This window comes from Kryptolebias marmoratus, linkage group LG19 (genome assembly GCF_001649575.2).
Source record: "Kryptolebias marmoratus isolate JLee-2015 linkage group LG19, ASM164957v2, whole genome shotgun sequence".
Taxonomy (NCBI): domain Eukaryota; kingdom Metazoa; phylum Chordata; class Actinopteri; order Cyprinodontiformes; family Rivulidae; genus Kryptolebias; species Kryptolebias marmoratus.
Window position 1 is genome coordinate 6,937,956 of NC_051448.1, and position 16,707 is coordinate 6,954,662.

At 42.4% G+C, this 16,707-nt stretch overlaps 2 protein-coding genes across 5 annotated transcripts; one reads left to right on the plus strand and one right to left on the minus strand.

Annotated features, from left to right (window-relative positions):
• Positions 1-6: 6 nt before the first annotated feature.
• Positions 7-8,334, plus strand: tmem151ba (transmembrane protein 151Ba). 2 transcript variants are annotated; one of them, XM_017411788.3, is made up of 2 exons: positions 7-251; positions 3,126-8,334. In XM_017411788.3, exons 1-2 carry the CDS (start codon positions 159-161, stop codon positions 4,566-4,568), a joined length of 1,536 nt encoding a protein of 511 aa, XP_017267277.1. In that variant the 5' UTR covers positions 7-158; the 3' UTR covers positions 4,569-8,334. The 2 variants fall into 2 exon arrangements, with proteins under 2 accessions (XP_017267277.1, XP_037837652.1); XM_037981724.1 differs by having other exon boundaries at positions 3,129-8,334.
• Positions 8,335-9,025: 691 nt separating this feature from the next.
• On the minus strand, positions 9,026-13,390 carry tcte1 (t-complex-associated-testis-expressed 1). 3 transcript variants are annotated; one of them, XM_017411795.3, is made up of 6 exons: positions 12,557-13,390; positions 12,228-12,357; positions 11,577-12,151; positions 10,722-11,171; positions 9,382-9,591; positions 9,026-9,163 (listed from the first exon to the last, which is right to left on the minus strand). In XM_017411795.3, exons 2-5 carry the CDS (start codon positions 12,322-12,324, stop codon positions 9,415-9,417), a joined length of 1,299 nt encoding a protein of 432 aa, XP_017267284.1. In that variant the 5' UTR covers positions 12,325-12,357; positions 12,557-13,390; the 3' UTR covers positions 9,026-9,163; positions 9,382-9,414. The 3 variants fall into 3 exon arrangements, with proteins under 3 accessions (XP_017267284.1, XP_017267285.1, XP_037837653.1); XM_017411796.3 differs by lacking the exon at positions 9,026-9,163 and having other exon boundaries at positions 9,202-9,591; positions 12,709-13,390; XM_037981725.1 differs by lacking the exon at positions 9,026-9,163 and having other exon boundaries at positions 9,202-9,591.
• Positions 13,391-16,707: the final 3,317 nt, after the last annotated feature.

The following is a 16,707-nucleotide window of genomic DNA, read 5'->3' on the forward strand; positions in this document are numbered from 1 at the left end:
CGACCCACCTGAAGGAGAGGAGGGAGAGCGGCTCGTCTTTAGATGACGCGCAGGAGGTGGAGGCGGCTCTCCGTGCTTTTGTTTCACCTTGATTCGGGAAAACACCCGTCCCAGACTCGAAGGGGCATCCATGCGCCGGCTGCTGTGTCGCTATCACCATGTCCCCGGCGTCTTCGGCCGCAGTGGCCAGTGAGAGCAGCACCGCCACCTCAGTCCCCGAGGAGGAGGAGGCGGACAGTCCCAGGGAGGAGGTGAGGATGCATTGTTTCCAATTACAAAACAAACGGGAGCCGCATTCAGGCTTCAGATAATGCTCGAACTGTGTAGGGTTCAGTGACTGCTCCGAGGGGCCTTACGGAACAGGGTGAAGGTGAATGAATCTGCTCCAGACTGTCTGGTGCACAAAAATGGGGCTCAGGGACCCATTAAGGGTCCTGGGAAGGGTCCAACTGGGCAGCTGAAGGTGCAAAAAAGGAGACAACAAAGAAGTGGGAGCAAAGTAAGTCTGGGTTTGTTGTGTTGCAGACAAATAACCAGGCTCAGGCAGTGATTTGTATTTTTATTTTTTTTTAGAGAGCAGACAGGAAACATTAATATTCAACTGAACTCTGCTGCTCTGCCATCAAAATAAAGTTCCCGTTCTTCTACAGACACTGTATCGGCTTTTTCCAACACACATTCTGGACAAGTTGCACATCCATTACACAAGAGGCTTTTTATGTAACCTAGCTGGTCTTATTCTGTCAAGAGAAAGTAGCCCTGAGTGTGAGAGGCGCTTTTACTTAAAGGCAAAGACGGTTCGCGTGTTTTCTTGAATTGTTTTCCTGTCAGACATCATCTCTTGTTTGCAGCGGACGGAGCTTCTGCCCATTTTGGTTGGAAGTTTCGTATAAAAATACCATAAAGCAGACATTTGCTGTAGCTAGCCTCACAATATTTTAGCATGTTGCTTTCCAGTCCTCAGGTCTTAAGTTTGCACAAAAAAATGTTCTTGTTAACAATAAATAAATATAACGAATCTGTAATCAAATGTCAAAAATAATAAACCCAGGAGCCTTTGATTTCTAGTCTATGCATCTTACAGATGATTGGTTTGATGTAGAGGCAGCACACATTTAGATTACATTCAGGGGAAAAGAGTGCAAATGTTCCAGTGTGAGTCCCTTAAATCCATGTTGGTTTCCCTCTCTGAACTTTTCCAGGTCTCCCTGCGTGCTACATTTATGTGCAATTAGACGTCTGTCTTATTATTTTGGCAGAGCAGCGCGTTTTCTTTGTCTTGTGCATCAGAAATGTCTGGACCATAATAGTGCTCATGGTGGTGAGTCACTTCCTTTCTTCTCCACAGATCTAATGAACAGCTCTTTTATGATCTCAGCCAGAGTATGCTTAATTGGTGTTCTGGCAAACATTTGGTGTAATAGTTTCACTCCTGCGTGCAGGCGCATTTGTACACATTTGAGTGCCCCCACAGCCAGCGTATAGGGTAACTGAAGAATACCTTCCCGTGCACAAACATCCGTGGTTATTCTTGCTGCTTGAGCAGAGCTTGTATGTAACGTGAGCCACAAAGTATGTCATGTTGTATTGATTACAGCTGTCGAGCAAGCACAGGATGCTGGTGAGTAAATCCTCCTCCTGTAGCCGGTTCGTCTCGGTGGGGAGGTTCGGTGTTTATCTCCTTCGCCCCGTGGGATGTAGCCTTTGCTTGGCAAGAGACTTGGGGACCAAGGTGGGGAGGATAATTATGGAGTAAAAAACATTTATTATTTATGTTTGTTTGTCACCCAGAGAGCACAGAGTCGACATGTTGGATTCAATACATCAATGCAATGGTGCTGGTTTGGAGTTGGCCTATGGGTTAAAAAAGGATGATGGTATAAATGCTCTAACGCGGGGTTTTATGCACGTACTGTTGTTCTAATCTGTCCTTTGTGAGCGTTTTGACTCTCTGCCAGGTTTCTGAGCTTCTATGGTGCGAGGCTAGCTCTTGAGATGGTGTTGTTGCACCCGCTGGGGCCTGCCGTGCCCCGAGGTGATAAACGATGGCATCAGCTTCATGCAGCCGGAGTCAAACGAATGTTTCCTCGGCTCAACTAAGCCTTTCTCTACACAGTGAATAAATCTTGTCTGAGCTGACCAGATCCCAACCAAATATGTTTATGTGGAGCATGTTACTAGAGCTGAAAAGTAGGCTAAAACACAATATAGTATCTGACTTAAAAATAAACACAATACTCTATGCATGTTACAGATTAGAACTTCTTTTAGGATTTAAATATAGTTAATTAGATCTTTCACACTTCTCACCAAAAGACTAAATTAACTAATAAACTCTTAGTTTAGTTCCACAGTAAGCTGCTGCTATCTGGCAGCCATTTTTTTAGTTTCAGCTGGAATATGTTGGTCGTATTTCCTCCTTTTCTGTGTGAGTTTACGTGATATTTCACTAAAATCTGCACTTAGGTTTCCAACCTAACAGTTTTATCTGAACTTCCTCATCGGGCACATCGAGACAGCGAAGACAGAGACAGGTTAACCTGCTCTTTAACCACGCTTTGACTGACGCTAAACACAGCTTCTAAAACGGGAGTCGTCCACTTTCATCGCAACCTTTGGATTTAGGCACACTTGAAGAAAAGCATCTCTAGACTTTTAGAAAAGAAAAGCCAATAAAAATCCAAGATCTCACCTTTAATATGTTGGACAAAGAAAAAGAGGTAAAAAAAAAAAAAAGAGGGACATCCTCTGATACGGATGAACTGTTTGAGACTCTCAGACAATCATCAAACATCAGCTCACATCTTATAATAAGGTGTTCATTACGTTAGCTTATCTTTCTGTAAAATTTGAAATATGTCAGTGAGCGAATAACAAGCACAGACTAAAACATGAGCGACCTGCTTCAGGCTCATGCATAAACTATGCAAAAGCACTTAAAAAGCAGAAATCTTCTTAAATATTTTATCTGTATGAGCCACTGCTTTATAACTGTATATCGAGCAAGTATTTATCAATTAAATTGGAGTTTCATATTTAATATTAAACTCAGACAGATTACTGTCAGTGTGTCTGCTGCCTGTTCTTATTCTTCCTGCTGTTTTTTTTCTCATCTTTTTTTGCAGCAGCATCCCCAGAAACAGTCTCTGGCTAAGTCTCTGTGTCAGGAAACGCACTGGAAATGCCTGCTGCTGTCCATGCTGATGTACGGCTGCGTCGGGGTGATGGCCTGGTGCCAGGTGACCAAGGTCACACGGCTCTCCTTCGACAGTGCCTACAAGGGAAAGTCCATGATGTACCACGACAGCCCCTGCTCCAACGGCTACATCTACATCCCTCTGGCCTTCCTGGTCATGCTCTACGTGGTTTACCTGGTGGAGTGCTGGCACTGCTACGCCAGGAATGAGCTGCAGTACAAGGTAGACGTGAACAACGTGGGCGAGCGCATACAGCGGATGCAACAGGCTACGCCCTGCATCTGGTGGAAGGCCATCAGCTATCACTACATCAGGAGGACGCGGCAGGTGACACGTTACCGCAATGGAGACGCCTACACCACTACGCAGGTCTACCACGAGAGAGTGAACACGCATGTGGCCGAGGCAGAGTTTGACTATGGAAACTGTGGTGTTAAGGACATCTCAAAGCAACTGCAAGGCCTGGAGGGATTCCCCATCACCAGGCTGAGGTTCACTAAGTGCTTTAGCTTTGCCAATGTGGAGTCAGAAAACTCCTACCTGACCCAGAGAGCCAGGTTCTTTACAGAAAATGAGGGCCTGGATGATTACATGGAGGCCCGTGAGGGGATGCATCTGAAGAATGTGGACTTCAAGGAGTACATGATTGCCTTTTCTGACCCCGACCACGCCCCCTGGTACGCGTCAAACTCCACTTTCTGGGTGGCGGCTGCTCTCACCCTCTCCTGGCCTCTGCGGGTGCTGACAGAGTACCGCACCGCCTGTGTGCACTACCACGTAGAGAAGCTGTTTGGGTTTGACTTTGTGCCAGTCACACCGTCCGAGGAGCGCCCGTATTGCAGACACATCCCGCGAGTCAACACAATCGACAGCACAGAGCTAGAGTGGCACATCCGCTCCAACCAGCAGCTGGTGCCCAGCTACTCGGAGGCGGTCCTGATGGATCTGGCCCAGCTCTCTGGGAGCTGTAACAGTTACTCCATGTGTGGGGGCTACGGCAGCTACAGGCAGAACTGCGAACGCTGCCATCGCGCCATCAGCAGCTCCTCCATCTTCTCCCGCAGCGCCCTGAGCATTTGTAACACGGCAAGCCCCCGCATCCCCTTCAGCGCCAGCCGCTTCTCTCTGGGGCGGCTGTACGGCTCCAGGCGGAGCTGCCTGTGGAGGAGCAGTGGGAGCCTGAACGAGCGGTCCTGTCCAAACGAGAGCACTCGCTGTCTGTCGGGCCAGCAGACCAGTGAGGAGAACCCTCCTGCCTATCAGGACGCTCTGTGCTTTCCGGTGCTCATCGTGCATCGCAACGAAGGCTGCCTGAATCATGACCACCGCTCTCTGCACAGGAACGGCTCCTGCGTGGAAACTTCACTATGACCCACAGGAGTCACACTCTAAGACACAAACTAAGGCTGAGAAAACTCCCTTTTCCCGGCATGTGATGATGCAGACTTATTTCTCTCACAGAAAAAAGTTTGAAGAGCCATCTACAAACGATAACAACCACGATTTGTTCAAACTTTGAAGATGCTGGAACGTCCTGCTACCGAATGCCGTAAAAGTGAGTGAGTAACACTTCCGTGCTAAAAATAGGCTTTGACTCGATGCAAAACTAAGAAGCTGATAGGAGTTGAAAGAGAAGTGATAATTAATGGAAGTGAGAAGTAAAGAACCAAGGAAATTCACAGAGACGCACGCATCATGTGAGTCATGTGACCTGTGTGAATCAAGCCATCGGTTTCCATATCAAGACTGATGACTGAGTTGCTCCAAAAAAAGTTCAAACAAAATGAAACATCCTCTAGTTCTGATTCAGTTCTTTCACTTAGAGCCACAAGTAAAATCCAAAATCTGCATGTAAGAAAACTTTCTGGTTGTGGCCACTTTCAATATGTAAATCTTAAGTTAAAACTCGTGGAAATGTATTTAAAAACAAAACAACTTTAAATGTCTGCTGGAGACAAAACGTCAAGTAAGCAGAAAACGGTTTGTTTGCGGTGACATTATGCTCCCTTCCATGCCAAATATAGCACGGGAGGAACATGAATAATTTAGTTCAGAGGAGCTAAAGGACACAGAAACTCAAAACAGAATCATTGAGATGGTTCAGACTCTATATTCTGTGGAAAAGGCCAAGTACGTAGTGTGATAATCAATGTCAGTTTCTCTCGTTTATAATCTGTCAAATATTTTTAATTACACAATCTGCAGTATTCTGGTTCGGCCTACCTCTTTATTTAAGTGCCTCGCATCAACTGTTTTTTAAAAGCATCAGCTACCACAACCTAAATCCTATCAGTTCAGCATCTTCCTACTAAAGCTGGAGAATAGTAGCACATTATTTGTAAAACAAAAAAATGCTGTCTTATGTTATTATTGTTCAAAGTACATTTGTTCCTTTGAAATCGGATCACAAATGTTTTTTTTTTTCCAGATGATTTCCCACCAGGACATAAATTGATTAGAAATTACTTTTCTGATGAAACAGATATTGGATAGGAAACTGTGCTATTGCTGCTGCTGATGCATATCAGAAAGACAGCCGCAGAGCTAAGATAATAGAAACAGGCAGGGGCCTGGATTTACTACCGATACTGTCAGATTCAATAAAATGACAGGATTGCTTTAAAAAGCTAAAAAAAAAAAAAATTCCTCTCAGCCGACTGCATGAGTCTTAAGATGTTTTTTTTACTTTGCAGCTAAGCCATGCACAGTAAATACAACGATTAAAATCAGGACCGCAGCAGCTGTAACAGGAAAACAGTGTGTGCAGTGGCTGTGGAAATGTAAAGTTGAGCTCATTTTTACCCAACAGCACAACCTGTTGCCTAAAGCTACACTCACAACCCACTGTAAGTGCTTCAAACTACTAGTACTACTAGTACTAGTCACGGGGATTGATCGCAGCCGGAGGTCACCGACAGATAGTTTAAGGCAGTGGTTCCCGACCCTGGTCCTTGAGGAACACCATCCTGCATGTTTTCATTGCTTCCCTGCTTTTCAGCAGGTCTTCGATGTCTGCAGGAGCCTGGTAATCACTCGCTCGTTCACATTGGGTGTGTCAGAACAGGGAAACGATGAAAACATGCAGGATGGTGTTCCTCCAGGACCAGGGTTTGGGAACCACTGGTTTCAGGAAAAGTACTTGTCAAGTACAGGTTGCACGCCTGACTTCCTCGAGGTGTGGGGAAAATCGTGCCATTAGCCCGTGGAAAACATATGTGTGACAAATGTGATCAGTGCATGTGGAGTGCATGTGGCTTACAATTAACCAGACTGGGGCACCGGACGGTCAGGCTGCACTTGTGACGAGTGCTCGGCCCGTGACAGTCCCTCCTGACTTGCCTCTGCCGCCTCACGTTCTGACGTTACGTTCCTTAGGAAGATGATGGTGCCATTCCTCAGCCACCATCATCTGCCTATAGAGCTCCAACTCTCCCAGCCATCTCCTTCCACTCTACAATGCTACAGATCGCTTCCTTCCCGATATATATACCAGGAGTCTTGCCTTTCATGTTGCGTGTGGGTCGCATGCACTTTGTGCTCGCCCCACATCGGGATAAGAAAGTCACATGAACTTCTGACTTGTGGGCCACACGAATAACAAGTGTGGGGTACTTGTGTAGTGCTGTTGTCATCGCAAAGCCCCGACTAGACATGCCCCTTACTTGGTTCAGGTGCACACAGGAAGTGCAGGTTCTGTGCGTTAGTGTGTGCGTTCTTGACTTCAGCAAGACCCACAGAATTTGCATGCCATGTGCAGTAGGACTTATGGCGGGCGGTGAGTGAGCCGTAAGATCCTGTTACCTTCCTACATTACACCTCAATAGTCGTTTGCTGGTGCTACTCATAGAAATGAGTTTAACTGTAGAGCTCATTACATTAATAACATTTATTTACAAATCAGCAGGTTATGATAAACTGATGTGAATAATCAACAGATCAGGGGTGTCGTGTTAAAGGAGAATGCATTCTGTTTATTTTGCTATCAATGATCCCATCAAACTCAAATACTGATGACCAGAATCTTTGACTAGCATCACCTTCGCTCAGGTGTTTTGTTTGCAACTTGTGTTTGAATGAGCTCATGCTGTAGATAGTATCCAGTGAATCATACTCATTACATTCCAACTGAGGTGTCGTTTGGAGGTGTCTTCATAGCAATAGAAAAATACTAGGTTTAGAAAAAACCCCACAAAAATCAAACCTCAAATTTCATATTTGCACCTATGCAACCAACCCTCTCCAAACTCAGGACGGCGTTTAAGGCGGTGACTCTGCTTGCTTCAGCATTTGTGCTGTCACGTCTTTCTCCAGGCGCTGTGGGACGCAGTTACGGTGCAAGTTAACAGCGACCGTTCGGTGTGTGTGAAGACAGCCAGCTTTCAGGCTAACTACCGAACGAATCAGGTTGCAGCGTAAAATGTAATGACTTACAGAATTAAAAGCATATTTCAGAGTAACGTGTTTGATCTGAGATTTGTAACAAGCGAATAATTAAAGGATATGAAGTGAAGTCTCAGGCCAGGTATGTTTCCCACAGCTCATATCTCCTCATAATTACTCATCATTACATCACCATACATCTCTTTTAATTTAGTGACTGTTAGTGATACTAATATTGAGATTTAAACTCTGATATTCTGTCTCACTTGTTAAATCAGATGTGTAAAATACAAATGAGTAAAATTAGTGTTTCAGACTGACTTTAGTATATAGCAATTAAACATTTTTAGTGATAACAGCTGTTTTCATTGTTGCTAGTCTTTATTATTAACCCAAAGCAGAAGCCATTTTCAGCTAAAACAGCAAGAAATTGTTTCAGGAAGATCAAATTTATTTTTCTTCTGACACAGTTATGTCTGAGATATGAAGGGCTGGCTGTCATTGGTCCGGAGTCAGAGCATCACGAGGACTTGTGTGTTTTGGAGAACAAAAGCTTGCGAAAACCTACAAATGATAGGAAAAAAAAAAAAAAAAAACATGCCTATTTTTCCTCTTTAAATCTCGAGCACAGTTCAGCTCGTGCTGACCTGAACAATCATCTCATTCGTCAGCCGCCAGCAGGCCTCGAAAGTGGCTTCACTGTGACGTTTAAACGTGATCACGAGTGGAAAACGTAAAAAAAAAAAACGTGTTTACCGGTGCGATGTTTACATAAAAACATGGACAAAAAATACTTGGAGTTGAAATCCGGCTGAAACACTCCTAACTTTGATTTGATAAGTCTTTCTGTAGATGACTGTTAGAATAAAAGCGTTCACCATGCAAAACGCCAAACCCTTTATTGTATCTGTCAAGTAGGCGAGGTTATTAAGGTCGACTCTTTCTCTACAGAATGCTTCGGGGCTCTTTTTTAATATTTGTATAAATCTGTGTATGTAGGACAGGAAGGGTTTGTACTGTAAATAAGATAGATTTGAGTGTGGGTTGAGTGTCGATGTATATATTGTTTTCAGCTGAATGTCTCACACACACACACACACACATACACTTTGGAGGCTACCACAGCAGGGAAAACTGATGTGCAGATGAGAAATTCTGATTGTTAAGTTGCCATCCGCAGCACAATCCCTTTCACGACTTCTTATTAATTATTTGGAACTATTTATACAACAATTTATAGGTTTTATACAGCATTTGAGTTGGTTTATCCCTTTAAAATGAGCGTTTTTGCTATGTAGCGCATGCACATAAACCACTTAAGTATGTTTTTGTTTCTTAAAAAAAAGGTTGAAGCTATTGATTTTATAACATTATTCTGTAGATTCTGTTTTATTTTTTTAATGACAAGAAATTTGCAATAAAGAATAAGCTGATTTTGTTTAAAATGTCAAAAGCAGGAAAACGTGACATGAGCAACATTAATTACATGATTTATCAGTGGAAAAGGTGCAGGTAAAAGGTCTGTATGTATTTCAGAACCACCACGATGCTGCCTTGACGTCACACGAGGACTGAATACCAAATATCTGTATCAAAGTAGATAAAAAGGTTCAATAAATACAAATGCTCACAAAAATCATCTGTTCAATGTTTCCATTTGTACTGTAAAAAAAAAAAGTTGCTGTTTCTGACACAACTAACAGATGTTTTTGTTTGCGTGTAACATCCCGGGAAACATCCCAATATTTCCTCATGTTTTGAGACACAGTGTTGGTATAAAATGATTTTAGATTAATGTACTCACCGGGCCTCAGTAACCGTTTGAAACAGTTTTATATTAAGGGTATTTGATGCTTCCTGTTTTCCTCTGTTTCTTGTGCTCTGAGCGCTGGTTGGCGCACACCACCTCGCTCACGAAGGAGGCGTTCTGCTCGTCGACTTCTGTCAGGAGGACGTTGAGTTCTGTTAGAGTCGTGTTGTGAGACATCGCCTCCGCCAAAGCTTTCCCCCCAACCTGCGCAAAACACGAAACAGACGCGTTAACGCCAAACGAATCCCAGGATGTTCCACCTAACAAGACTCAAAACACCTTTAATGATCCTGAAAAAATTAAAAAAGCACAACTCAACACCTCCTGCTGTCTAAAATAGCTCACACTTTCCCATCTGTTGTCACCAGTGTTTTCTTGTTTTGCCTGAAACAGATTTATCGATTCTTGTGAGGACTGGAGCAAGGTCAGAGATTCTGATGGTGCTGCGATATTACATTTCTGCTGCCTGGGTGACTTTTGATCCTCCGCTGTGTATTCCCGAGTTACAGGATGTCATGAAATCTTAAAGAGAGGAGAGGTTCAGAACCAAGAAACGTCAGATGGGGAAACATCCAGTTATTGCATGTTTTCCACGTATGTTCATGAATAATGGAAAATCCTTGTACTTTACAGCGATTCTGTCCGTCTGTGTGTCTGAGCTATGTCTGGACGGGGAGCAGCGTTGAGCAAAAGTTAACAAAAATTATTAAAACCCACAATTTTTTACACGCTAATGCTGTTAAATTTAACAAGAAACAAAAACTACTGGCCCCTTTTCATCACAAAGTCAGATAACCTGCTGAAATGTATGAATTTTGTTCTACTTTTATCTCTGCTCTTCAGATCTGCTTATTTGTTTTAACTCAGTGATTGTTTTATCAGTTTACTGATTTCATATTTTTATAAAATGCCACGGAGTAGTAAAAAAAGCACTTCATGACCAATCTGACATATTTAACTAGTGTACAGTATACTGCTATTAGAAGCAGACAAAAGTATTTGTTGCTAAATAATTTTCTGAGCATCCATTGCTTGTCTATAATTCTTTTTTTAACTAAATTTCTCACTAAAGTTGCCTTAAAATAGCTTCAAAACTTTGATCCACTTTAAGGTTTAACATGAAACTCTTCTTGTTTATATTAACTCAGGATGTGGTGATATTAATGTCCAGGGATCATCTTAAAAAAACCTTAAAGGCAACAGAGATTAAGTAAAGTACACTAAGACTGTGTTAAATTTGCTCCAGTTCCAAAAATAGCCGTGCCACCTTTCAGTTTCTCATCTTACCAGCAGAGAAAAAAGCAAAAAGCTGTGCTGCTGAACATCCTACATACCTTGCCGAGATTGTTGCAGGAAAGGTTGATGCTCCTCAGAGTTTTATTCTCTATCAGCACGTCAGACAGAGCGGAAGCGGCCCGCCAGGTCATATCGTTGCCTCCCAGGTTCAGGTGATGCAGAGTCGTGTTGCTCCGCAAGGCCTCGCCAATGGCCGCGCCGCCTTCGTCCCTCACCAGGTTGAGACGCAGGTTGAGGGACGACAGAGTGGAGTTCCTGGACAGAGCACGAGCTATAGCTTTGGCGCCCAGCTCGCCGATTTTGTTGTCGCACACGTTGAGGACCTCCAGTTTACTCCTGGCGAGGAGCTTGCCGATGGCCCTGGCTCCACCGTTTCCGATCAGGTTGTGAGATAAGTCAAGTTCCCTCAGGGACGGGTGGTCCAGAAGGTGTTTCACCAGCAGACGGCACTTTTTATCCTCAACGTTGCTCTGATGCAGCCTAAAAAGCTGGAGAAACGTTACGCTTAAGTTAAAAAAGGTTTACAGTTTATGACAAAAACCTGAGCCTGGAAATCTTGCTCCAGTGTTAATATATAAAAAGGAAAAGTCATGCTTTACAAACAAAAACTGAGCAACTTTAGTTTGAAAAGTAGTTACACAAAATGCAAGGAGGCCAAACTTGGATTAATTACATGAATTGCGGACAAGCTGCACCTGAAACTTATGAAAGCGCAACATTTAAAAGGACATTCAGTGTTTAGATAGTACCTAAAGTGATCAAATTCTAAACTAAAACTTTAAAAATGCAAAAGAAGTCCTGAGATACAACAAACATGCCCATCCTCCATCTTATGCAATGATGCCGAGCTAAAAAAAGAAAAGCACATCATAGGGAGATGAATCGATATCTACCTTCAGGGTTCTGGAGGACTTCAGCGCCTTAGCGAGGGATTCGCAGTCTCTCTTTGTCATCTCAAACATCTTCCATTCAAAGTTCATCCCGCATTCTTTCACCCTGTAAACCAAAGCCAGCTCCTCCAGGTGTGTCAGCTCCCTAAGCACGAGGCCAAAGTCAAAGTGGTGCGCACAAGCCTCGTCGTGCTCACTATCGATGGCCAAGTCCAGGTCATTTTCCTCTCCGTCCTTCTCCCCCTGGGGCTCCTTTATTGGCGGCAGCAGCTGGGAGACGTTGAGCCTCCTGACGTAGCTTTTACAAAACGGGAGCACGTCGAGCACAGCCTTTGGCTCTGTCACCTCCGGGATGAAAAGCTCAATCAGGTTCTCCAAGTGCCTCTCGAAGAACATCCGTCTCCAGCTGTGGCCATAACGAGAGACGTCACAGAGGTCCCACCTGCGCTCACAGCATCGTTTCCAGTAAACCCCATCAGGGATCAGGTTGGCTGTCACACGCAGAGGCAGGGTCGGGGACAGTCCCTCCTGAATGAAGTCTCTCTGGCCGGGCGTGAGTTGCTCGAATATCTGCTTTTCTGCAACGTGGAAACAGATCAGTCAAGTTTTAGTCACAGAAGTGACTCACTGAAGGTGAACTAGCAGACAAAAGACCTTCAAAGTTGTTCACAATGCTTTGCAGGCACATGCTGGATAAACTTGGCACTACGACCAAGGACCAGTTTGGGTTTTCAGCAATAATCCGTCTCATCTTTCTTTGACCTTTGGATGGGCTGAATGGCTTCTAGACGACAAAATCAAGAGATTTTATCTGCAGCATTAGCTTGAAAAACAAGAAATATAAACCATAACATTAAAACAGTCTGTTAGATAACATGACTGATCGAAACAAACGTAATCAGAAAACATTAATCTAACATCAAATATTAATAAGCTAATAATTAGCTTGCTAGCTACTAGTAGCGTAAGCTATAAACACTTACTCGACTTTTTTTCTCTTTAAGAACAGTGTTAGTCAAACTCTGACCAGCTCGTTATCAACTAAAACATATTTAAAGCTAAAAAAACGAGCACTAAACATTTTTTAAGCGTAATAGCTGCTAACAGGCTAATACTTTTCGTTTATAGTTCAAACCTGCTGCGTTTTGAAAGTTCACCTGTTGCCATGGAAACGGAACGCTAAGTTCTGCGTGTTCAGTTTAAGGCAACGGGGAGATTTCGTTTTCTAAATGTCCCCTCCTTTTGAAAAAATTAAGACTATTAACGCGTTGTAGACCAAAAATACGCTTTTTGCATGTGTTCGCTACGGTGCTTAGAATACATCAGATGAATAGTTTAAGGACAAAAAAAAAAAAAAAAAAATAGATGGAGAATTTTCCTTTCGCAGCGGTGAACGAACGTCGAATTTCCCAGCTTTTACTGAATGCAACACTTGTCAACAACAAACAACGTTCACTTTAATAACTGTACTATTCATTAAATGAACCCGTAGTAGTCTAATTTTAACAAATGAAAATGATAATAAAAATGAACCTTGCAGAAAGCTGGTGTTCTTTGTGTTATATCCAGCAATATAAGAGAGCTGCATGGATCCTACGCATTTAGACACTACAAAAATGCCAAATGGATTTCAGACATAAATCGTGGGCAGTTTGGATGAGAAATCATTGAAATAAATCCATCTTTCTTACAAAGAACAACATAAAGCAGGTGCACAGATAGTGTGACTCAGGGGAAAAAAGATAAATATCTTCCTAAATTAGAATCAGGACTGCTAGAACGACCAAAAATAACATTTATATCCAAGTTATTTTGAACGTGACACATGTAACAGCAATATAACGGCTCATTGATCATTATTAGGTGCTAGGTCTCAATCTGATATCATTAACCGAGTAAATATTCACCTAAGCTTTATACTGTTTAGCAGTTCTCAGCAGAAAATGCTGTATAAGATAACATTTCTTTCAATATGCTACAAAGAAAGAGTAGTTTTGCCGATCTGATGCTGTGACATATTTCCTAGCGAGATGATAAGAAACAGCAGTATTCAGTGAAAGTCAAATCATTTGTTTATAATAACCAGGCTTGACCAAAAAGCTGTCAACATCGAGCATAAAGATAAACAGAGCAGATGAAACAATATTTAAAGAAAATTGTGCTAAAACATTTAAAATCTTGCCAAGTGCAATGATGTTTATTTATATTTAGTGAGAAATGTATGCCTAAAGAATGAGAGAACAAAAGATGTTCTTTCAATCAACAGCCAGCCATTAGCTGCTGAATCGTTTTCTTTCTTTGAAACATTTTTGTCGAATTAATTTATGATCTTTCCTCATGATCGCACAAGGCAAAAAAAGGAAAATCACTGTTTCTCGCAGGTGTGGGTGCAGAAAACGTGTCAGTCTGAGGGATGGCTGTTCACCGGCGTCTCGAGCTTCCTCTATGAGTCCGACGTTAAGTCAGACAGGAAGATGAGAGGCTCTAACCGAAGACCTGAGGCACTCCCATCACTGTCATCCTCGTGAAATTCGGCCTGACAGACGCACGCTTTCCTCGTAGTCCGGCTTTAATGGACTGCTGTGACATCAGCCGATACGGGAGGTAAACTCTGAGCTGCTGTCCCTGTGCACTCGGCTTAAAAGACACTGTGGGGCGAGTCACAGCAGTGGGAAATCCTGCGACAACACAGGAGCTGTACAGGTGCATTCATCAGTTTGCATGACTATTGTTTTAGGACACAGCTGCATGCATCATGTGTCGAACAATATTAAGACAAATGAAAGAAAACCAACAGAAAAACTTTAAGTTCTCTTTTGCTTCATGTTACGCATGTAATCTTAAACAGAGATTTCTAAAGAACTTATAAACCCATATTTTATTCACAATCAAACATAGCAAACATCAAATGAACTAAGAAATTGTACCTTTTTATGAAAGAAATAAGGTAATTTTAAATTTTATGGTAGCAACATTTTGGAAAAGTCGGGACCGGGGCAACAAAAGGCTGTAAAGGTAAATCGTCCAAATAAGAAACAGCTGGAGGAGAATTTTGCAACTAATGAGGCGAATTAGCTACAGGTCAGTAAGAGGACTGAGTATATGAAGAGCTTTTTAAAGAAGCTTAATCTGTCAGAAGTAAAGATGGGCAGAGGTTCACCAGGCTGAGAAAAAAAAATAGTGGAACCATTTCAGAGCAATATTTAGGTATTAGGAAGACTTTGAATGTCCCATCATCTACAGTTCATAATAGCATCAAAAGATTTTAAGAATCTGGAGAAATCTCTGAGGTCAAAGGTCAAAAGGCTAAAAGTCAATATTGGATGGTTCTCATCTTGGGGTCCTCGGGTCTGGTTCTGTTCTGGACATCACTACATGGACTCAGGAACAGTGTCTGTGAAGTCAGCTCATCCTGTCATCCACAGATGCTGCTTAAAGCTCTATCAGGCAGAGAAGAAGCCAGAAACTCCACCATCTTCTCTGAAACAAGGTTCATTTAAAATGGACTGAGGCGAAGAGGAGAAATGTTCTGAGATTAGAACATTTTCTTTTTGGAAACCACAGATGCAACGACCCCCGTACTAAAGAGGAGAGGGGACCATCAGGCCTGTTATCAGCTCACAGTCCAAAAACCTGCCTCTCTGATGGCATGGGGGTGCATTAGTGCTTCTGGAAAGGTAGCATCAATGCAGAAAAGTATACAGAGGTTTTAGAATCAACAACAATCATCCAGGACTGCTGAACAGCTAGAGTCCTCCATCAGTCAGGAACGGGTCAACATTCCCTCTAAAACCTCCAGCAGCTGCTCTCCTCAGCTCCTGGAGGTTTACAGACTGAAGTTAGAAGAATAAATGGTTCACAGAGAAAGACGGTCTTGTTCCAACGTTTTCAAGATGTGTTGCCACCATAAAAATCAAAAAGACCCTTTTTCCCTCTCTGAAATTTATACATTTTTTATTAATTTCAACTTTCTGTGAATAAAATAAGGGTTATGAAACTTGCAAATCATCAGATTCTGTTTTTACATTTTACACAATGACCCAATGTTTTTGGAATCATGGCTGTAAAAAGGCTAAAACTCCTATTATACCAAAAATAAAGAGAAATATTTTCAATTCTTCCATTTCATTTAGTCATTGGCATATTGAAACATTTTATGAAAGCAAATCAGGTTTGCTTAACAAATCTAAATGGTGAAAAAGTTACTTTTAAAGACAATTATCTTGTATCCAAGACTCATTCAATAACCAGAGTTTGATGCTCGAAGTTTATCAAAAAATAAACTAATCATTTCAAGCATCTAATTCCCTGTTTCACAGTAACCTTTTTTTGTTTTTAATCGGAGCATTAAATGCATGCAGTCATCGTTAATGTTGCTAATAACCCCCCAACAAATGTTTGGACCAAGACGAAGAAGACGAGTGCAGAATCAACACCGTCTGTCTACATCACAGCGTGAGGTGTGTGTGTGTGTTCACACTACAGCCGGCGCCATCACACTCTCATTTGCTTTCAGAGCCCAAGGAGGTGTTGCATTTGTTGCTAGGCAACACAGCATGTGTGTAATTATTAAAAGATGGAGGGATTTAGCACAAATATTGTCCTTTTTTTTTTCTTCCCCTCCAAGATGGAAAGCTATTTTTGTAACTGGCACCCACTCCTGTAGAAACTGGAGCAAAGATTTAATGTGAAAAAACTGAAAATCTCTCACTTTTACCTTGTGAACGCACCAAAGACATGAAATGCCTTGACTAGGATTTAAAAACAAAACCCTAAGCAGTGAGATTAACGACTACTTATCTAACATTTCTTGATCAACCTGAAATTACTCAGCTGTCGGTTTTGATGACGCAGAAATAGTGAGAGCTGAGGTAAACTCTGGAGTGATTTATGCGATTCCTGTTCTGCAGCCCGACGTCCTTTCAGCCACAGATCGTGTGCCAGACGAGACGACTCCCTGGTGACTCAGTGGATGCTTAGAAAACGGCAAACGAGACCTGTTGTCAGCCTGCAGATGGACAGCATTATAGGATGACCACTTATTTACAAAAACAAACAAACAAACAAAATGCAGACAGATTAATGGAGAATTTACAAGACGATCTGGTTTTTATCAGGACTGGTTATCTTCTCA

Excerpts from the sequence above, each read along its gene's own strand:
- tmem151ba (XM_017411788.3), top strand. The coding sequence starts at position 159 with ATGTCCCCGGCGTCTTCGGCCGCAGTGGCCAGTGAGAGCAGCACCGCC. Across the intron at positions 252-3,125 it reads CGGACAGTCCCAGGGAGGAG|CAGCATCCCCAGAAACAGTC; the intron begins GTGAGGATGCAT and ends CTTTTTTTGCAG.
- tcte1 (XM_017411795.3), bottom strand. The coding sequence starts at position 12,324 with ATGAGACGGATTATTGCTGAAAACCCAAACTGGTCCTTGGTCGTAGTG. Across the intron at positions 12,152-12,227 it reads CATTGTGAACAACTTTGAAG|AAAAGCAGATATTCGAGCAA; the intron begins GTCTTTTGTCTG and ends TCCACGTTGCAG. Across the intron at positions 9,592-10,721 it reads CCTGCAACAATCTCGGCAAG|GTTGGGGGGAAAGCTTTGGC; the intron begins GTATGTAGGATG and ends TGTTTTGCGCAG.